Source organism: Bombus vancouverensis, chromosome 10 (assembly GCF_051014615.1).
Source record: "Bombus vancouverensis nearcticus chromosome 10, iyBomVanc1_principal, whole genome shotgun sequence".
Taxonomy (NCBI): Eukaryota; Metazoa; Arthropoda; class Insecta; order Hymenoptera; family Apidae; genus Bombus; species Bombus vancouverensis.
Window position 1 is genome coordinate 13,741,890 of NC_134920.1, and position 23,813 is coordinate 13,765,702.

Here is a 23,813-nt window from a genome sequence, read left to right on the forward strand (position 1 = left end):
GCTGTTGCATGTTTACATATCGGCGATAACCGTGTGTAAAAAAGTCTTTGAAATACTTAGAAATTTAATGACTATTAGTCGATGCGACAATAAATAAATAAATAATATATATAATATATACTTACAGATTTATCGGTATCACATCGCGCGTTCCTTGGAACGACAGAGAGATCAAGAAAACGTTGACGCGTCGCGCCCCGAACGCTTAATTCGGTTACCTCGTCAGCCTTTACGTACTTATCCGGCCTCGAACTAAATAAAACGATATCGACATACTCCGAAGCATCACAGTAATTGTACACTGGGAATTGTGCACAGGGAAACACTGTAATTTTCGAAGGAAACAGACAGGTCGATAGACGCGAATGAAACTACCTACGACAGACTCTGCGATTGTCCGCCTGATTCGAAACGATACACGTGGAATTGGAATAGTTTCCCAGTGATAAACCGGTCCCTTTTTCAAAGCTGTTTGCCCGAATACACCACGCTTTCTGTCGTCGACGACACGCGACGCGACACGTCGTTAGACCGTTATTCGGAATACGCGCGAAAGTAAAGTTCGACTGCTGGAACGTATAGTATCTTCCGAGTATATGTAAATGGAACGATGCGTCTGAACGTGTGTATCTGTGAAATGTACGACAGGCGTGACAATGTTGGCCAAATCGAGTCAGAGGGAAAGAGAGAGAGAGAGAGAGAATGAGTGAATGAGCGAGTGAGAGAGAGAAAGAGAGAGAGAGAGAGAGAGGGAGAGAGAGAGAGCAAGTGAGTGAGTGAAAGAGAGGGACAGAGACAGAGACAAAGAGAGACAGAAAGAGAGAGAGAGAGAGAGAGACAAAATAACGAGCAATAACGAATATAATAATCGTAATGATAATTAGTGTCGTTAAACTCTATATTGCACTAAAATCTTCTTTTTTCTCCATTACCTAGTAGAACGGCAATAGACTATTATTCTTCTAGAAAATACCTATCCTCTTACGTATGTACAATTTAAAAATTACTACTATCCTTCCGCTTATATTTTAACTATTACAATGACATATCGCTGTTATCGCCGAACATCCTCGCGGTATTGCTCGGTGCACGCGGGAATTCGAGCCTGATCACGCACTCGGTACACTGACATCCGCGTTTTCGTACTTTCCTCGATCGTTCCTCGACGCCGTTTAATTCGGCTCTCGATCGATCGACTCGTGATCGGCTCTGGCGTGCACAGTTGTACGAGGATTTCGTCCTTTCTTTTTTTTTTCTTTTTTGTTTTCGAAACTCACGTTTTAGCGAGTTTCGTTGCCGCAGCAAGGGACAGCGAAATCGGTGAGGAAACAAAAATATAATCGCACCCGCGCCGCGGTCGTGAAATACAGCGAGCAGTTTTTCAAGAACCGAGGGATATCGATTTCTCAGTTTTCGTTGTGCGATCAACCGCGCTTCCGATGTCACACGGAGTCTCGTTGTTTATTATAACTACGCTTGGAATCATGCTGTTCTATCATCGAAAATATTGCATTTTAATACATATTATATTGATTTGTCTGGAGGTGAAGTTAACCGAACGACGTCGCTTTTTTTGGCATTTTTCCTTATCTCTTTTCTTTTTCTCCTTTTCTATGCCCTCTCTTTTTGTTTCCTTTACAAGTAACTTTCGTCGATGCACAGGAAACGCGCGGTTCATCACGAGCAATATAAATAAAGTTTATTCGTCGACTAATACTACGGTATTGCTTCAATATGATATGATACAGTCTTTTCACTGATTGTCCAATATCACTACGTAATACATCCTGTTAATCCCTTTTTCCCCTTTCACTCATCGCATCGTCTTGGTTTTTCATCTCCGTTCATTCTTCTATCCTCGTTTTCGCGCATTTTACTAATCGATACACCGCGCTGGAACGAATCATCGTTGCAGCTAAATCCGCGTATCGTTTGCGATAGAAATACACGAAAATTCTACACAGATACGATTAACGAATATCGCGATAAAGTATCTAAATATCGTAACCAGACACGAAAAATTGATTACGAATATGTTTTGTAGAAGGTATAACGTTGCAAATATTACGTATCGATCAAACAAATGCGTAATATTAATATTCGCGATATTTAGACTCGATAAGTATCGTAGACACAAACTAAACGCTAAAAATTCTTTACAAACTTTCAACTATATTTTTTACTCGATCGGGAAATCTTCTTTTTGTAAAACAGAAATTGAAATCGATCACGCAGCGATTTATTTTCATTTCTCTGAGCAACGTAAACGCAACGGACAGCGATTCGTAGGAATAAGAGAATTCGTTCCAAAATCGGGTGTATCGACGTTTCACTCTTACTTTTATCATTATCACACACACATACCTCTTTCTCTCTCTTGCTCTCTAGCTCTTCACTTTTTACACTGCACTGATTGCGACTACATATTGCGAGTGTCTTCATTAGGATTAATATCACTTATTTGTTCGGCACGACGTACTCGCGCGTCGATTTTATAACAATACGTACTTTTATATTTTATGTTTCGAATTGTACTTTTCAAGACGCATCGATGATTATTCGGCTATTTGGTTTTCGTTGTGATCGACTCTTGCCCGTTCGCGAACAATCCTCTTCCTCTTCTTTTGTCTCGTTATGACAGAAATCAGAATTCAAAATTCAAATGTTTCCTGGCCTCTCTAATTTTATAAATACATATTTTACAAATTTTATAAATTAGAATTAGTTACGTGTACGAACGTAAAGTATAAATTATTTTGCAATCCGTCTCTGCATGATTATTTATTCATATAGGTACTTAGAGAAATATATTTTGATATTTTTGGAAGCACTTAATCAAATTATATTTCGTATATGTAATTTCGATAAACAGTTTATAGTCTCCGCTGATCTTTAACGCGTTTATCGATGGAGATCTTCGACGTAAAATATAGAAAATTCGAAGGCACAAAATTTTATCAAGTTAGAAAATATCGTTTTACGAGGTTACGAACAATTGGAAAATATGATATTTAGATATACGCTAAATTCGGTAACCTTCGAACCTGATTTCCAGTCTACGGAAGTTGGTCTAAAGGTGGGGTACGCTCGTAAACTGTTTTATCGCGATCGTAGCTGATATGCTTCGCAAATTCTATCTCACTTTACAGATGATTTGATCTAGAGATTCCGTAAGGGTTCTTTTATGTCGTTTTATACGATATTCTTATGCAACATGTAGCACATTTTCAGTATATAGCATGTAACGTCAGCGATCCTTATTAGATACTTTTATCAAGTTGGTGAATTTTCATCGATTACGTTCGCGGATCTGGCGTTCAACCCTCTCAACCAAAAATCGACTGGAACCGCGTACGTAGTAAGATTTTCTTTATTTTCGAATCACGCGGTTCCAATTTTTGCTTTAGAATCGAAAGGAGTGGAAAAGATGGTGATTTTAATCTTCGCGCTTCGAACGGCAGAACTTGAAGCTACGACAAACGATATCGACTCGAATATACTTGTATCTTTATACAGAAGAGAAAAGTATGTTTCTTAACTTAACGCTGGAATCGAAAGATCTGTTTAGCGACGAATTAATTGTCATTAATTCCAACGATTAATTTTGTTCTGCGTATCGACAACAGGAAAATTGTGAACCAGTAAACATTCGAACGACGGTTTGCGAATCTGTTATTCGTCGTAATTAGAACGGTAGCGTAAAGTTACGAGTAAGTTAAAATGGCAAAGCGAAGAGGGAAGAGGCTCGTGAATCGATTCGTCAAGCATCGTCGGTTCCGGTGGAAAATTCGCCGGGAGACTGGAGACGCGTCGAGAACGTCACACGCGCGCGCGCAATGACCGTAAAATATTTCGCATAAAGCCTGTGACAGTCTGACTATCGCTTACTCTTATTTGGCCGCAGCATCGAGCTAATACGTTTGCGATCCACTTGAAACCGAGAAGTCGTACGCGCATCACTTCCAATTCCAATGACTCCACCATCGGCAACCACGTAGAACAGTTGGTACGTGCTACGTTTAAATCCCACTGCTGCTTATGATTGTACGTATGTACATAATTCCATTCCCACAGCGATCGCGTCTTTCGTGCTCTTATATTGTCCGTTTCTGTTTACGGCCATCCCTGAAACTCGGTCAAGGGTTCTGGTTTAGGCTCGAGACTGGGCAACTGATACGGTCAGTTTTGCTGTCACAAGCCACCCTCGGGTCAATGTTGAGCCGCGAATTTCATGCGCTTCTGCTTCTGCCGTTGGTTGCAAAACCAAACTCTAACCACGTTCTTTTTCAGATCCAGCTTCTCCGCGATCGCGGCGATCTTCTCGCCGGACGGCCGTGGTTGCACGGCGAAATACGCCTCCAGAGAACGTTTCTCGGGCGCGGCTATACTCGTTCTCTTTCTTTTCTTCTCACCGGCTGGTAACACCGACGGAGCGTCGGGATCTCGTCTCTTGTTCTTCGCCTGGGCCTCTGCTTCCTCCAGCCACGCTTGCAAGATCGGTTTCAACGCGATCATGTTGTTATGCGATAACGTGAGCGACTCGAATCGACATATCGTGGATTGAGATAGCGCTCCAACGCCTGGCAACTTTAAATTTGCCAAAGCCTTCCCGACATCGGCTTGCGTCACGCCCAGCTTGATGCGTCTCTGTTTGAACCTTTCCGCGAATGCTTCCAACTCTCGTGGATCCGTGTCTGCATCTGGATGAAGACCCGCGGCCGCGGCTGCTGCTGCTGCCGCCGCCATCGCTGGGTGATGATGAGCCGGATGTGGTACGCTACCTCCGCCGCCGCCCAAATTTCCGTGATGATGATGATGGCCCATCATTCCGTTCATCCCCCCGTAAACCGAGGGACCGTGAATTCCAGCATGATGACCTGGTCCACCGCCGGTATTCTCTGACATTGGCGTCAATGTGGTCATCGAGTTTGCTGGATCCAGCATGTCCAGACTCTCCATTCCCGGATGGCTCATCTGTAAAATATAATTTGCGTATTTTTTACTCGTAAAGCGTGGCGTAGGTTAAGTTAATACGTCACGTACGCTTCTTGCTTTCTGATCGGATATTTTGCAAAACGAGATCGACCCGTGGTACACCGAACATCGAATAATGAGAATTTTAAGTATGTATAATTCCACTGTGATATGCTTTACCGTTGTGCAACAGAAACAAGAAATCGAGCGAATAGTTGGAAAACGTATCGGTTAACGGTAACGGTCGGATATTACTGCGAAATATTTGCAACAAATACACCGTGATACGAACTAACAACTTTGTCCAACGTTCGGTATAAAATCTCGTTATACCTGTATAAAACTAAAGGAGTATCTTGTACGTATTTACATTATTTTACAACGTTCGTTAACAAAAGTGGAACGTTCAAGGATGAAAGAATCGCGTTCTAATTACTAGCAGCCGCGCGATAAAATATTCCAAGCTTTCTTTTATAGGCGTACAAATTTCGTAATCACGCAAAATCAATAATCGTAACAACGTAACTTAAACCAGCAGTTGTGAAAAATGAATCGAACTCGGCTCGTAAAATATTTCGAGCGCGAGAGGGCGGCACGACCACAGCTGTTTAAAAATCAAGATCTTTGAGCGGAAATTGTACGGTAACGTGGTTACGCGATTCTACCAATTAACATTGTTAAAAGGAAAGAATGAATGAAACCAACGGGGGCTACGAGGGATGGAAGGGGACGAGGACACGGAGATGAAGAGAGAACGTGTACAAACTAGCACGCACAATTATGCAGCACGTGCCGTGGTCGTCGCGTCGCGTCGTCGCGAGCGCAGTGTGCGCGACCCCTTACAAATTATTTATGAGCTCCCTTCGTATTTTTTCCCCGTAGAAAGTGACGCCGCGTCAGGTACTGCTTGTGTTCGTTGTTTTCTCAAAGCTACGTATCCTGATATTTTCGTTAAACCAATAAACACGTACGTTAATACGTACGCGTTAACGTCGGCTCCTCTGCGGAGGAGATGCACCTGTCACAGGTCGACGTATCGCGCGGTATCCATTCATTCCCAGGAGTATCGTATCGCCGATAGCAGAAATCGTAAATGTGTCATCAGGATTTAGGCTCGAGTAGCTTTAGCTACTCCGAGTGACGATACTTTTAGGGACTACCGGGTTTCTAAGAGTTCGTCGGGATGCCGACAAAAGGCCCCATACTCTCCGACGCTCGCTGTCGAGGCTCGTGTGCACGACGATTCGGCGTCACGACGCTCCGTGGCACGTGGAAAACGATAAGAGCTTTGTAGCAGGATTTGGTCAGGCAATGGAGAGGGATGGTGACGCCGACGAACCCTCTGACGAGAGGACCGAGGATCGAGGCCGATCGGGAGTCAAGAAAGATTGAAATCGTGGAAGATCGATACGCGCGTCATCCGTCGCGTATATTTTGGCTTCCATTTAGTCGCTTTTTATTCGTATCTGCGTCTTTGTTAATGTCTGGATTTTTATGTCGTTTCGAGACGTAAAAATATCTTCTAACCGGAGAAAGTTTGGAAAAAAGCCAAGCACGCTGCTGTATCAGAATTTCTGGATATTGAGAAAACAAACGCGACACCAGAACGTAGAAACCCCACTCGATGACTTGGTACTGTTTTAGAATCCTAGGACCGCAAAGATATAGGGGAAAGGTCGTAAAAGCGGAAGGTCCGCGTATAAATCGGCAAAAAATGCGGCGAGTGTGGTCGCGATTGGTGCTCGCAGGAACATGCGCCTACGCCTACGGGACGTTTGCGTAACGTTGTACACAGGGCGTGACGCGTATGCGTAGGAGTAGGATCGCGCGTTCGTGTGTACGCAACGTTTATTCTCACGAGAATATGCAGCGTAGCGAGCTAACTGGATGGCACGGTTTCGGTCCAGGGGTGCTCTGGAATAGCATAGTTACATCAGAAATGCAGGGGCTTGCGGGTGGCGGCGCGAAAGAGCGAGAAGGAAAGCACGTTGGAAGAGGATAGTTGCAAATATGGAGTGAGCGAAGGACTAGCCCAGGGGCGTATATGGTAGGGCCCTAGAGACCCGCGCAATATTTCATCATTATGCTGACACGACGCGACGCGACACGGCGGTAGGGTTAGCCGACTCTCTCGTTCCTCCTCTCTCGAATACGTGCCCCTGTTTTTCTCTTCTTTACCCTTGCTCCGTTGTATCTACGTTGTACGGCCTATCGCTCGTCACCGTTCTTTCCCCTTGCTCTTTTCCCTTTGACTCGATCCGCTCCCCAAAGCTTGTGCCAATGACACAAAACTCGTTACATGCGTTCGTGAACGTAATACGTTGCGCGTTAGGCAAGCCTGCAGCAACACTACCGTTATTGAATTCGTCAACCTCGCGTATAAAAACAGACTTTATGGGACACTTGCCGTTTGACCATCTGTATGGGAGATTCGCGGCTGGGAGAATGGGACAGAGAGAAAGAGCTGTAAGCGGGAGAACGGGGCTCGTCGTTCGCTCGTCGTGCCACCGCACTGCGGGAAGCCAGATCTCCGATCTATACACCCACTTCATGGTCAACGAATATTCTAGCGACTAATAATAGTCAGCCGATTTCCAGCGGGTCGATGAAACGAATACTCTCTCGCGTTCGCCGTTACGGTTGATCCACCTTCGATCAGTTTGCCAACGTTGTACAACGACCTTTTTCCGCGTAATGTTTTTGAATAAAATAATGCTTTTTTTATCCGATTTATCGATTTATCCGTTTATTTATCGACCACTTGTCGGGACGAGTCTTTGAACAACTGAATTATTCTTATTTTCTGTTTCGTTATGCCAGGCTGCATTTAACCATTTCTTCGATTGATTTTATACGAACGATAAATATCTTTACATCTATAATATTTGTTTAACGCGAAACCTTGGCTAGGTTTGCCGAAGCAATATTTTTATTAATAATCGCCGAAACGTATCGCGTAGGATACGCGGGTGTACGCGTAAGATATTTCTAACGCGTAGATAAAGCCTTTGGAAGATTTTAACGCAAAAGCATAAGCAACGAGATAGAGAACTCTATGGAAGCTGTTATAAAAATGTATTATTCCGATCAGGAATACGTTAATCGGTAACGTTTTTACAGAAATATTTCATTCGGATAATGGATAGATTACGAATATAACAATATTGCAATCGAATATATTTTTCAGCTTTAATATGCATTTGCATTTGGAAAACGCATTTGGAAAACGATGCATAAATAAAAGCAGATAAAACGTATGCGTGTTTTAATCGTACTACACCTACTTCATACATCTTTGAGTAACTCATAACAACATACATATATACATATATCAGCGTCATTATCGTTTTTGGATATCGTTAAAAAATTCTCTGACTTTATTTTTTTAATCTCAAATTCACGAAATACGGTCGATTTTACTCGCTACAAGGCAAATCGCGAGAATACTGACCGTCGTGTAATAGATACATTGTGGCCGTTAAGTTGCCGTATCTCGAAATTACGTATATCATGGTAATGATCGAGACATTGAGAATGAGATAATCGCTTATGTAGTAGTTACATAGATAAACACGCTTCTTACGCACTGGAATTTCGGCAGCGAACCCGATGTGGGATTGGTAACATGAAAAGGAAATTCTGTCAAAATTGATTGCGTTACGCCCAGCGTGTTACGAATCGTCCCAATGGCGAGATAACGTACGAGCAACGCCCCTAAACTCGAGAAGATCATTCCGGGTCGCTGAACATTGCTTGATTCACCCTACTGCCATGCTATCATCCGCTCATCGGCCTCAGATTGCTTGTATTAGCATAAAAACCCCGGAACGACACGGAGCAAATTGTAATTGAATTAATGGCACGTTCGTAACACTTTTGCGCGTCTGTCTCTCTAAGCGATTAATTTTTTATTTATAATTTTGCAAACAATAGGTATAGGTGTAGTACAACATACGGGTTTGTATCTTTGTGCATCTTGCTTAGTTAAATCTTTCATTCTGAATATCACGGGGAATTGACGTTTTATCGTCGCGTGTATTTTTATTGTTTACTCTTATTTGCCGATAAGAATAGAAAAAAATGCTAACGTCAAAGGGCTGATTTTCCAGGTATTTTCCATAGGTTTGACGTTGCGTACGACGCGTGAATTATATTATATCTATACTCTGATACTATTCTATCTGCTAGCGTATGAAAAATTTAGCGTTTAGCGATCGTTTCACGTGGAAAATATATATTTTATAGATCAGTTCATAGTTCACGATAACAAACGTTAAAATCGTACATTCGAAGGTGTACAATTGCTCACGCGTATCGGATTATGGGAAATATCAATGATTAAAGTATCGGAATGAAAACTGTTGCTCGTATCGTGAAAGATGTTAATAAAAAATCGGTAGGGCTGAATTTTTTAATTGTCGGATTAATTATAAATCGCAATTAATTGCTACGCGTAATTAATTATTGTCGGTGGTTTTAAGCCGTCCTCGAAACTCGTTGCATTTTATAATCGTACTCAAACGATGAATTTTGCATGTCGACGTTATTGTTTCGGTACACTTCATTACGATAATTGTTTCACCGATAAACTTCGTCATTGGTAACAACATTAAGTTTTAACAAATTATCGTGCCTCTGAGGCCACGTACGATATACAATTAGTCCGTTTCGTAATTCATTCCAGTCTGAATGTAACTACAGACTTTACTCCGTTTTATCGTCGTCTTTATCGAATTATAATACGTAGTACGAAAAATATTTCCGATCAAGAAAAGCCAAGCGTTAATAGGATTATCGTTAAGAAGGAGAAAAATTAGCGATTATTATTGGCAGGAACAATAGTAATAAATGAAATTATACACCATAACTTCTTTTTTTCTCTGATATTTATTTACGTAGGTATCTACGTCATCTTTCGGAAAATGACATAGAGACATTCGTTCTTTTATACTCGATATCCGATACCTCTGCTATTATCAGGTGTTACTTTCTCTTTTATAAAGGATTAGCAACACTTTTATTTTAATACGTAAAATTTACTACAATGTTACTACGTAGAAATACTATAAGAAATTTGGAGAGTAGAACGAGTCTATCGTACAACACGGTAAATAGAAATTACAATGTTGTACTTTAACGCTATAAGCGTGCGTTATCATATCGGATACGATATAGGTATGTTAATTCTTCGTACTTGAAAACGGCAGAAGCTCTCACGCCTCAGCGTTGACTTAAATATCATAAATAATTAATTGTTCCACGAAATAGGTTATTACGTTCTTTCTTAAGTATCTTAAGTCCTTAAAAAATAATAGTATTCGTTTACAAAATATAAGAGATTAACGCTCGAAAACGAATTAATCTTCAAACCTCGATAAATCAATAACGAACGATAGCGCGATCAACAAATCAAAGTGGTCGATATACAGTCGATATGCTAACACAGTTCGATACATTTTTGTAAATAGTAATTGCGTACGTATTACAAATATAAAGCTCAAGAGACAAAATTATACCGATGTTCCAATATTTTTGTAACCGACTGTACATACGTATTTTCATATACATAGGTACACGATGTATTGAAATAGCAACAAACCATTCAGAATAACGAGAACATAATCGTATAATAACGTTGATAAGAAAATAAACGAGAATGCATACTTTTGTCAACGAAACTAATATTTTGAAAGAAAAACAATCGGTACGAGTATAGTATTGCGAAAAATGCAGACTCACAAAGAGGTGTGAATGTACCTGATGATGTGGCCGGTTATTTGGATGGGGGGTTGGCATGTGGGTTCCATGATGATAGACGGAAACAGGGTCGTGCTTCAAAGGCATTGGGGTGCCCGCGTTGTGTTTTCCCAAATCCGCCGCCAAAGCTTCCGCCCTCGAAAGTAAGCCGTCTTGTAGACCGCTGTTCAGTCCCCCGAATAAGTCACCCTGAAACGTTAAAAGCGACACGTGACACTGATTGAAGAATTAGGGATCATGCATCAAACGTAACAGAATTTTCGAGAAAACGTTTCGTTTTCTTAAACGAATTTATATCGCATCTTATCGTTACAGCGTATCTCGTAACGTCACGTTGATACGACGTCGGCAATGGGACTACGATTTACAGAGATCTAAGTTTCACGAGGTGTGTAAACTGGATGCTGTATCACCAAGGGTACTTTTCATACATAACGCAGCTTTTCTACAAAAATTATACGATAATTGAAAAACATGTCTTTGAACGTAATAAGATATTACACGTCTTATTAATAAAATTTAACTTCGAACTTTCATTTCCCTCCTATCGGGCATAAAAATGTTCGTGAAATAATATCAATTTTTGTTCTATTTTTACGTATTGCGTTTTTGTTCTACTCGAAGCATTTCAAACTTTCTTCTTATCTTATAGAACATTTTACGGTAACGGTTCAAAGATATGTCTAATCTTCGAGTTGTGTCACTTTTGTAGCAAGGGGGCGATATGTAAGAATTTTGCACATGGTTCTGAAAATTTAGTTCGATAGATAGAGGACAATTGGTTTTATTGTACAATGCGCTGGTCGAAAGTTGCTACTCAATGTCAGTTTCTGGTGAAAAAAGTATGCGGTGCTTTTGTATAAAAGTACCCAGTCAGAGGTCACTCCATGTGCTCAACATGGCCGTGCGATCGATATTCTAAAAATAGTTTTAGCGCTGGAAACTTGGATTTAGGTTTTGCCGGATTTTTCAAGTGCACAATGTACGAGCGTAATTACCAATTTTTATATCGATTAATGTAATTATTACCTTATTATTACGATAATAACACTAATTTCTTAGTAACAGGTATTTCCTAGTTATTAACTTGCGTCATTTCGTCATAATGAAACTATCAATTTTTTCAATTTTTTTAATGAAACTAAACATTTTTTTAAAAAGGAGCTACTTTTCTCAAATAAATTTTCATAGAGATGCAAAATAGCCGACATTGTATCGGGCAATGTTTAATCATTCTTTGATTTTTAAAAAAATTTTGATATTACACTCGACAAATCGTCTACGTTGTAAGTTCTGGATTTTTACATTTTATATGTTTATATATTTTCTGTTTATTTTTAAGCATTGTACGATTAAGCAAAGCTACATACGTATAAGGGCGTACATAATACTAGATTACGATTCAGCCGGTTAAGTTGATGTTATTTCAAAAGTGGTTACGCGTGACGTATGAGATTTGCTAATCGTGTTCGTTTGCCTGTCAAGTGTTGCTGGGGCTGCTGGACAGAATATTTTAGGGTCAAAGTGTTACTAAAATTGAACGAGACCATAGGGTCCGTCGGACTATGTGTTCCTATGTTTAGGAACAGGTCTTCCATAAAAACATAGTTAGTGATAGCGCAAGTAACTTAATATTTTTGCACTTTTATGCCTATCGTGTAAGTACAAGCGACATTCAGAGCTCAAACGTTAGTCAAATTTTTAAAAACGATTTTACTTGCGATAATATCTTTCCTATTCCTATTACCTTTGCTTAAAATAATGGCACGAGGAAGATTTTCAGCCAAATCAAAAAGATTTTCAACCTTCAAACTTATTGTTAACAAAGAGTATACGATAATAAATACAGATTTAAATGGTCTAATTTTTACACATAAGGCGTACGATAGAATATGATTTCGTTATCAGTGTACATTTTCGAATTGGATAATAAAAGTGTTTCTTCCTTTACGATGAATAACGATAATGAAGTAGCTAGAGCCGAAAGGTTTAATGAAATTTCTTTTTCCGACGTCATATTAATAGCAGTTGTGACGCGAATTTATGGTTTCGTTTTGTCCAGATACGCTTCTATGTCGTGGCAATCGATATTATATGGGACATTTTGCGTCAGCCGCATCTGTCACTCACGGCACATTACAAGGTTCGGCTACCACACGAGCAATATTGTCACGTTATTCGAGGAAAATCGAAATATCCGTAGCGCGATGCAATTCCAAACTTTTGTAAAGGCGAAGTCATCAAAAGCTCGTTTCTCGATACGAAAGGTTTCGCTTCATACGATTTATCTGATCAGATTTTCCATTTATCGTTCAATCGTGACAGGTGCTATGCATCTTTTTTTATCGACACTCTATATGTTTATTAAAGATCTAGATATTTATCTATAAATTTATACGAAGAAACTTTTATTAGAAAATCGACCATGTAGATACACATACGACACACGTATTTTTTTGTAAAAGTAATCAACCTGCAACATGTATTAAACTGTGTAAGAAGACCTCTAGCTTTAAGTACTCGATTTGAACGTTTAATGCTTTTATTCGTTTTTAATTAACATGGAAAAAAATCTTTGATTAGAAATAGGAATCTACGATAGGTGGATGGTAGAGATTAATTTATGGAATAAACAATGGTATTTTGTGCGCGCGCGTGTGGAGTAACGTTTAATTAAAAATTCGAAATAAACGATTCTAATTCATCGTTTCGATTCAAAGTTCGAATTGAAAGTTGAAACGAAAAATTCAAATAGCATACGAGTGGTTGTTTTTTGAGAAACGTTCGCAACTATATCCGTACAGAATTTGCGATTCTAATTGTCTTACTTATCGAGATTTTCTTTCAACGCACTTCGAAAATAGAATATCTTCAAATAGCATTATTGATTTCTCTGCATCACTTGGAAAACGTGGCCATTGCTTTATTAAATATCGATAAAGGAGGATTCATTGTCAAAACAATTTAGTGGGAATTCTCCGTGGCGCGTGTGCTTTCATCAAGTTTGTATGAATCCGTTGCGTTGCAACCAATTGCCATCAACGAGTCGTTTCTCATTCGGTAATGGGAAATATCGAAAATCAAGTATCAAGCGTTTTCAAAATATTCCGTAATTTATGAAATATCGAACATTTTTCCATTCCTTCGCTTCGAATTATTCGTTGGAGATTTAATTTGTCGGAATATTCGATTTAATTTATCGAGAAACGATTGAAATCCCTTCGATATGTTAACGCACGGATCACAAACTGTTTACGGTTTGCGATTTATCTACAGTTTGGCACGAAAGAAATTTATCACGAAAATAGTAATTAAAAATTTACGAGAGCAAATTATCGTAACAGTTATTGAAATGTCAATAGTTAGATAGGTTCGGCGTAGCGAGGTTAAAAACGATTCACTATCCACTTATTTCATTATAAACTGCAATGTCCGCATCGGCCGATCAATGTTTCATGCGAAAACCACCATCGTGCTTCAACGCTTCGATTATTTATGAACTCCTTGTGTCTTTGTCGGGTACGTGTACCTACTATCTGTCCGTCTGTCTGTCTGTCTATCTGTCTGTCTGTAGGTTACTGAACTACCGCCACTTTTTCTAATTTCCAACTTCTTCCTTGTGCTTTTCGCCTCTCGTATCGTAAATTTGCCATTTACCGAGTACCTTGCTTTTAAACCTGCGAATGATGCATTCATCTTCGTAGACGGTCCTAGCGAGTAATTAAAAGTCAGTATTTGTAGAATGGCGCAAGTTCTTTAAAATAACGATTTCTTATTGTTTGTTGCTCTGTTAAAATTTAATATTGTCGGTGTATAGGCAAGACGTATACATGACGTAAAACAATTGCGTAGCAAGCAATTTTTGATAAATCGAAAACGAGATAAACGCTTGTACAACTTTTTAAAGTTTAGTACGTATTTTATTTTCCAAATAGATTTTATTATTGGCAGATATGTAAATTAGAAATTTCGAAAGAAAGACAGAAATAGAAATAGAAGTAGAAGTAGAAGTAGAAGTAGAAATAGAAATAGAGGTAGAAATAGAAATAGATATAGAGATAGAAATAGAAATTTTCCATTTTAAATGAATGAAAGTTTGTTATTTTGAATAAAAAATGTTTGTTAAAATATAGAAATTTGAGAAATATTGCAAAGAAATTAATAAGCACGTGATCCTTTATCGCATAAAACATTATTACTTTATTACGCAAAGGATGAAGTACTTACATACATGGTATTGCTTACGGAGACGAATGCTTTACCTAAACGAAGTTTTAACAGGACGATAAATCGCAAATTGCGTTTTCTCTTCAAGTGCGGAGGAAGAATCCCAATTTGGGGCGAGTTTAACCTCGCAGTTGTTATACATATGTGTGTGTGCGCGTGATGAATGTAAGGGATGGTCTGTTTGAACGTTAATCACGTGTTATCAAAATTATGTTAATCGCGATCAAGACGTTTTCTTTCACGATTTACTTTATTTGTGTGTGATCAAAATGTTGTTCGTATATTGGTGCGTATCCACAGTTAAATTGTAATATTCTTCTTGTTAAATAAAACGACGATGTAGTTCGTACATTTATGTATCTTCGCATCTGTGTAATTAGCCCTTTGCGTTCGGCATATTTTCCACTTTTTTATTTATCTTCTCTTCGAGGAGACGTATATGTTTAAAAAATTTCAAGCTCGTCTAATTTTGTTCCGTACAATCACCGGTAATCTCTTGATGTCCCCTTAAAGAGAACGTCCGAGCTGTTTGTTACATTTACGACGTCTTCTCAGAGAGGACAACCGAGTACAAACGGTTAAATATCCATAATTTCGTATATTCAAATATAATAATAATACAAAGGACTTAATTTAAAAAAAAGATAGTTTTTAAAATACTATTTAGCTTTTCCTTATCGGTAGCTATACGACATGTACAGATATAAAGCGCAAAACCTATAACTTTGATTAATAATTTCTCCGCAAGTATAAAATAACGAATCTACCTATGTATACAGGGTGGTTGGTAACTGGTGGTACAAGCGGAAAGGGGGTGATTCTACGCGAAAAAAGAAGTCGAAAATATAGAATAACAATTTTTCGTTCGAGGCTTTGTTTTCGAGAAAATCGACTTTGAATTTTCGCTCGGTACGCCTGCGGTACGTTATAACGGATCTCACCGTAGATCGTTGTCTCGATGGAAAAATTAAAAAAAAAAATTTTATTCTATATTTTCGACTTCTTTTTTCGCGTAGAATCACCCCCTTTCCGCTTGTACCACCAATTACCAACTACCCTGTATATTAAACATTCGTATCTTACAAAAATGTCGTCGGAAGATGTTTATTCTATCCTTTGATCGATGATCTGTCATCGAATATTGCTTCGTCGCAGCCTGCTCGCGATACTCTCAACAGCTGATTCTATCGTGAATTTAAACGATTCTACGTAAAAGTTCTACGGAAACGCGTTTCTTCAGATAAATGACTGTATCAGTAAGAAACGGCCCATCTATCCTTCCCGATTCTTCTTACACCGTACATTGTGCGCTGTACGGCCAATACACACGCGCGCAGTAGTTTTTCCAAGACTTGGCCAGACAGCTAGGGGCAGGGATGAGAAAAGCGACGACTATGCCGAGCAACGGATACAGATTGCTCTTGTTAGCCGCCTAGTTAGCAGCTCGTGCAGTTGTTTAGCAAAGTTTCTACGGAGTCCCCCTTCGAGCTCGATTCTGTAGGTCCTCGTGGTTAATAGAGTCATTTTTCCGAGCTGCCTGCGGCCAACCCACCCGTTAAATACGTCTTCCAGCGGCGGCACGTTAAAGATTAGCCAATTACAATTGAATTATCGCGCCCCAACGGCCGTCCGCGTAATTTATCTGCTCGAGCTTATTCGCGAGAAACCGGGAATGATTAAGCTCGTAACGTAGTACGCCAGACGACGTATTATTATACATCAGCCTCCTTTTCCGTTTAATCTACCACCAGGCTTTACAATTCTCCCATTTTAAACGATTACGATTACAGTCTACGGAGTCAGGGAGACTCGAGTTACGTTCGAGGAAATATCGCAAAGTATAGCTAGTTTCTTTTCTCGTTTTACGAGTGAAAAGAAGTGGCGCAGAGTTCGTGGAATGCTCGATGGATATTAGGTCAGTAGTCAGTGCATAATAACACGAAACGTTGTCTTTCAAATAAAACCAAAAAGTCTATACGACTCGTTGCATATTTCCGATCTAACTTCGGTCTAAGTTTCGTTATCCCGAATTTATAGGAATTATCAGTTTTTCAAATAAAAAGCTCTTAGAGCGGAGCTATTACAATTTCTTCGTTTACAGTTCTTTTTTAAATAATTTATACGTTAAAAAGTTGTCTTTAATCTCTCCAAGACTTACTTCGCTTTACTCTTTCCCAAATTTAAGCTGGTATTGGTAAGATACTTGTGTAGTTTATAGGTTTCTGATATACTATAAGCGTTTTAAAAGATGATTATTCTTAATTCATACTTTGTTATTCTCTGGTGTTGCCGAATGTGTCACTTGAATTTTTATAGAGTTTACTCGGAGTCTGAAGTAAGTTTTTATGCACCGACGATGTACTTTTCTTCGTGCCTTTATATCGGTAATTTGTGCTTTTTTCGAGAGTTTACGTCTCGATTTTACGATGACAGCTGATACCTAATACACATATGCCTTTGTTCAGGAATAATAGATAGACATTTATTACGAACATACAATTAGTACAATTCTGATGCATGGCACTTATAGCGATCTTAACATATACCGAAGACTGTTTCGCGCGAAACGGTATTCATATTTTATTTCAGAGAACACGACGCTATTTAGAAGCTAAGCGTTCGCGTCTGTCTTCGTTTTTCAATCATGTACAAGCAAACTAGATACTACGACTAAAGGTACGTACGAACTCGCCGATTCTTTGCAATTGGTGGCCGTATAACCGACGTTCTGGCCAAATATTCATTAAAGTTTTTCACCACTCTATCCGTCATTCCATGATACAATCCAATTTTATCTATTATGCAGGGTGTTTCGTATTGAAAAAGAGTAAACCGCCATTGTCAAAATGAAATAAAGTGCATAAATAAAGTAAGCGGGCCAGAATGCTAAGGTGAATGGAATACAACTCGATGCAGTTGAACATAACATACACATTCATGACTATATAATGCGTGTACATTGTACGTACGTATGTAGTTCTGTTTTCCATCGCGCTTCTGCAATCGAATAGAGGCTCGAGCTTTAAAATAAAGACGATAAAAAATTCAATAGCCGAGAATACGTAATACAATGAAAATTGACTCTTTCGTCCAATTTCACTGTATCAATCATCAAAATGTTAACGATAAAAGTAATTTTTAGATTTTTTTCTTTCAATCTTTACGCTTTGCAATATTCAACCGTTTTAGCGAGGAAAAGAGCGTGAAGTAGTGGATACTTGGACTAGATACTACGTCGAACTATGCCACGAGAGAGACCTTTATCTCGCTCGATGTTGTCGGCTCGGACGATGATCTGAAAGTGAAGTCGTAGTCGTAGCCGTACACGATCGGCGTGGCGCAACGCGGCGTCGCGTCGCCTAAGCCCTAAACCCAACAATAAGACCGAAACTCTCTCGCGTCTTTCCTCAACCCTGCGCAGTCCTTCCTTTCTCGTCTCAAAGATTCACAGTTCACAGGGCGGCACAGAGCAAAAGTCGACACGTGACGGGAGGCGCGTATAGATGTATCCTAATTCTCTTCGATGCGCGTAACGATATTGATTTATGAAATATTATAAAACTAGGTACTGGATTTTTAAATTTCCGATATCAGATACTAGATATACATTCTTCGTTGTACGTATACGTAGTATCGAAAAAAAAGGGCCTAAGAAACGTCGAGTTGACCATGAACAATGTCGCGAGAGCCGAGGCGCCGTCGGGTCCACCAATGTGTCGTCGGTCTTTTCAATTGTATAGTTTTGTAGAAAAGGCCTACGTGACCCTGGCAACGAGCGTCTGCGGAACACGTGCGTGGTGGGCCTAAGAAAAGACAAAGGGATGCTAGAACGGCCGGAATGTGAGTTGAGAAGTCGCAGTGAGTCAGTTGAGAAGTCGCAGAGTGTAAGTGGAGGAGCCGGAGAGTATGAATCGGGAAGTTGAGAGCCGAGTATGATAATAAGACGTACGACGATATTGTAATCAGTTTTTTGTATCGAGTATTGCTTGCTAAACTAAACCTAGCTCCAAATAAAACATCATTACTCGTCCTTACTCTAAGACCCATTTAAGTTACCACGTATATGTAATTTGTTTTCATTTTCTACTACATTTTTATAACTTCTTGTAATCTGCTTGTGTATGTGTATGTGTATACTTTATAAGCCCTGAGAATTTTTTTCATGTCAGTGTCGTAAGATTTTACTCCAAGTCCTTTAATCTACCAATTTTCTTTCAACCTTCTTTATCGTAACACGAGTATACTTAACGACGATAAAAATGAGAGAGATAGCGATTTGCGAAGAGAATAGACGAGTATTTCCTATTTTTTAAAGAGATGAAATATTTTTCAGCCACGTGTGACACACGAGTCGTTTAAACAACAGTTGGAAAAATAGCTGATTATTTGCCACGATATTACGACTGGACCTTGGTGCTTTTAATAGAAAGAAAATTCCAGCAACGTTTCCAATTCCGATACTAAGCTTGCTCTACGTTCCAGAAAGTTGCGTTCCAAGTAAAAGTCGGTTACAACTTGTAAGAAGAGTAACGCAGTTGCTCGACGTACGAGACTAATTGTTTGCTTCGAAATTGAATTCCAACTGTGCATGCTAGGAAATTGGAATTCGAGCTGTGTACATTTAGGCGTGTAATATTTTTTTAGTTACTTTCGTACCAATATTTTCCTGTCAGAAAATTTGCCACGTTCTATCTGTCATTATACTCCTAAGCTACCGAAAGTATAATAGACACGTTTCGTTAGACGAAAGTATAATAGAAAAAAATCCAATTATGCGTTGAAATTTATTTCGATCGATTGTTTACAACGTAATTATAACGTAATTGTAAATAACAAAGTTTTAATACGTACAAACTACTGTAAAAACTACATCTTATCTTGTACATTTTCTGTTAATAAACTCGCTGAAGTCGAGTCTGTTGTTCGAATAAACTAGCATTAAAATCGTCTACAAAGATTATAAATAATTTTAAACGATCGAAATTTCTCTACGATTTATCCAGTTTATTCTACCATATTTTCTATTCGGTTAAAGATACGAACTCTTAATCAACTTTCACCTGTCAATATTAACTCGATTTTATTAATCTACATCACAATATCGTTACGTTATAATTCGTCGCAGATTAATCTGATTTCTTGACGGAGTATTTATCGCAGGGGAGAACCAGCCAACAATCGTATTTGTGAAAGAAACTTCGAGTTTTATCGTTAGAAACAGTAATCAAATTCTCTTCGAAATCTTACGAAACGAACGAGTCCTAAACAACGATATGTCATTTTCGCTTGTTTACGATTCCGTAATTGAGAGCAAGAAGAAGACCAGCGACGAACGAAGAAAGACGATTAACGATGCTGCAACTCGATTCTAAAAACAGCACCGTTCGTGCACTGTCGGCCAACGGATATCGCGAAATGGGACAATTACGTTATTTCCGTTCGATAACCTACATCGCGAAGCAGTCTGACGTATGAATAATTAAATTCTTCCAGAAAATCTGACGTCCCGCGCGAAAACGAGCAGACTGTACGAATTAACACTTGCATGTCGGAGTAGCGTTTGTCTAGAGTCTACGGTCTAGAGTCTAGAGACTAGAGTCTAGAGTCTAGAGTAATCCGGAGAAGGATATTATCTTCGTCCTCCTCTGGCGTCCCGAATAATCTCGATCAAATTCGGTTTCACTTGTCACAGTCACAGTCACAGTTATAGTCGACACAGACGCGACTCGACCTGGCCATGGCGCGGCGACGAGCGGACGAGCTTCGTCCTCATCGATTTAGAAACGATCCAAATTTATAACGTCGCTCGATATTTACCTGCAGGAAGCTCCGGTACGGTGTCTGCCGCGATCGGTCGCGCAACCAGTCGCCGCAGCTTTATTCGGTACCCGCTCGCTAATAATTCATCTCGTTCATTGGATAACGCAATTAACCGTGTATTATTGATGGAAGCCGAGCGAAACGCCGCGTATTGTATTGTAAATTATCACTCGATAAATGCTTGGAGATTGCGACATGAAATATTGCGACACGCGAGATTGCGGTGCAAAGTAGCTGGACGTTGGTCGCAACTTGTCCATGTATCGGGCTATCCATGCCCCAACAGATGTACATGGCGGCATTAATATGCATGTATGCGTATAAATAGATAGGCGAACGCGTTGCTGGTTCAATCGCGGAGGTAGATGAAGGGTTAACGAGAAATAGGTATGAAATTATGGACTTGCTGTTGGTGATTTCTACTCAAGCGGTGATTTTTAGAAGATACGTACCTGCTTGTGTGTATATATATGATTGTTATAACGAGTAACTTTTAACGTTAACAGATAACATTCGCGAGTACGTCTGAAAGAGCATCGTCGCTCATAGCCGAACCAAAAGCCTGTTGGCCGTCGAGAAATTGATGATTTCGGCTATTGGCCACGTAGCATTCTCCGAAACAGGTGAATATCGCGAGATGCGTCGAAATCGACAGACATTTATTTCTACGGATACCTCAAAATTATTTGACTCGATTTACGAATCTTCGGATACGTCGCTTTTCCGACAAATCGAAGATATGCGACAGATATGTCATTTTACGAAACTAGACGAAGTAGAAACGAAACAAGCGTAGAAAATATAGCTCGCATACTTCTCCGCGTAACGTTTCGAAAACGATAATTCGCGTGATTCGATGATAGCTATTCGGTGCTCGGTAGCATTTTCAAACCACGAACGCTAGTTACACGCTACTTGTCGGAGACACGAGCGTTTGTTCCATTTGCGGGAAACGTAAGCGACGCGTGGCTCTTTTTACGGCACTCAAACTATCTCGCACCACCTCATCGTATATCTAAATAATCAATTTACTACTGGCCATAATCGTAACCAGGAGTTAGCGAGTTTATGTCAGCCAAGCCACCGTAACTACGTGGCTTCGCGAAGCATAAATATTATGCAGTATTTCGTATAAAATAAAGCAATAGAGTTCGGAGTTATTCTCTTTCCCTTCTTCAAACTCGCCCCGCTTCCGTTTCTCTTCCTCTCTATTTTAATCGCCTCTAATCAACATCGTTATCTCATTTCGATTTTGATCGGGTATCGTATCTATATGTACATATGCTTTGCATTATTAATATTTTAAATATTTATCAACGAATGAATTTCATTCCGATGCCTTCGATGACGTTTAACAGAGACGGAAGAAAGAACGTAAGGTGCAAACACTGTCCGAATTTCTACCGTGTTTGATCGTGCAAGTGGCGTTATCATTTTTAATTTCATTTAATTTTGATTCGATCGTTTCGTTATCATTTGTGATTGCGGCGATACCAAATGTGTTTAAATAAATCGTGAATCTTAATTTCCATACTTTAAATGCTACTACCGTTCGCAAACGAAAACGCGCTAAAATTTCTCGTAGCGTTAAATCAACAGTGGTTAATATATTATTGACGAAGATCACGGTGTTAAATTCATTTGTTTATTCTAGTTTGTTTTTCTTTCTTTCTAATCGGACATAACGAAGCTTAATTCCACGATCGATTGAAAGTTCGTCGAGAAATAATCTTTAACGTTATTTCCTTCTTGTTACGATTCAATCAGATGGACGTTATTTTACGAGCATGGAGCAAGTCAGATAAACACGATGGAAAAGGTAGCAGTGTTTCTTTCCGAATATTTTTTAACTACAATCTAGTCTTCTTATCGGACTAATCACTAGTAAATATCTGGTAACGTTGCATTGTACTTACGTTATGCCTCGGTGACCAGGAATTGCACATAATGGAGGCATCTTCCAATATACGACTCTGCAAAACGAAAACTTTCGATTTTTAAGTGTTTCATTTGACGCGACATGTTTGTATATTTTTGTTCCTCGTCGTCTCAAATTACCACTAACGATTCTTTAATTACGCTTCCATATCTTTGTACGATAGTCGATAATCGATTTTGAAATAATTCGATATTGTTTAATATATTTATCCAGGATCGAAACGAGCAAACAACAAAACAAGCATATACAAGAGATACGAGAAGTTATATTAGTTCCGAATGTATTCGAAGATCCTTTTGCACGTCCCAGGTGTCATTGAACTCCTAGAAATAAATGTCGACTGACTTAGAAAACCGGTGGAGAATGGAAAATTGGAAAGATTTTACAGCGTGACGCTTTCACCTCGATAGTCTGTCTAGACTAGACGTTTTAAATATTAAAAACTTTTGAAGCGAAATTATATATTCACAGACATCTTTCACCGTCGTATTCGGATGAATAACTGCTAAATACTAACAAAAATATACGTATTTGTACGATCGAAGAATCGTGTTTTAGTAGTAGAACATTTCATCTTGCAAAAATATGGAAAATAATATCAACTTCAAAGTTAAAACAAAATCACATGCTATTAATGTCATTGGCAAAACACGAATGGCCCTAAGACGTATACTTTAAAGAATAAACGAGGACGTACTTATATAATTTTTGTAAAAAATTTAATTTATTCATTTATCTTTCATGATATTTATGAATTTTTACGAAAACTATGTCCTACTATGTAATATTATTACTACGTAAAAAAGCGAGCAAAGAATAATAAGAAGATTTAATAAATAAAAGACAATAAAATAGATATTCGTGGCATTTTTATTCATTGTACCGAATAAAATATATATCGATGTATTTGGATCGTGAAATTTAAACAACAAACGAAATCTTTCGCGTTAAATAGATATCGAATGAATAAAAATGGAAGTGAAATCTCGACCGAACTTGCGACTATCCAACCGAGTTGTCTATTATTCAAAATCGTAGTACTCTTGCTAAGATGATTATATTCGATTCCTCGCAAAACACGACTCCAACAATTCTT

General features: G+C 39.0%; 1 protein-coding gene across 1 annotated transcript in view; it reads right to left on the reverse strand.

Annotated features, from left to right (window-relative positions):
* Nucleotides 1-4,209: 4,209 nt before the first annotated feature.
* acj6 (abnormal chemosensory protein 6) overlaps nt 4,210-23,813 on the reverse strand; it is a 52,559-nt gene continuing 32,955 nt past the window's right edge. Inside the window, exons 2-4 of the mRNA XM_033346118.2 lie at nt 22,695-22,751; nt 10,732-10,920; nt 4,210-4,974 (exon numbers count right to left, since the gene is read on the reverse strand). Coding sequence (XP_033202009.1) covers nt 4,210-4,974; nt 10,732-10,920; nt 22,695-22,751 — 1,011 coding nt within the window. The remainder of the gene's footprint in view (nt 4,975-10,731; nt 10,921-22,694; nt 22,752-23,813) is intronic.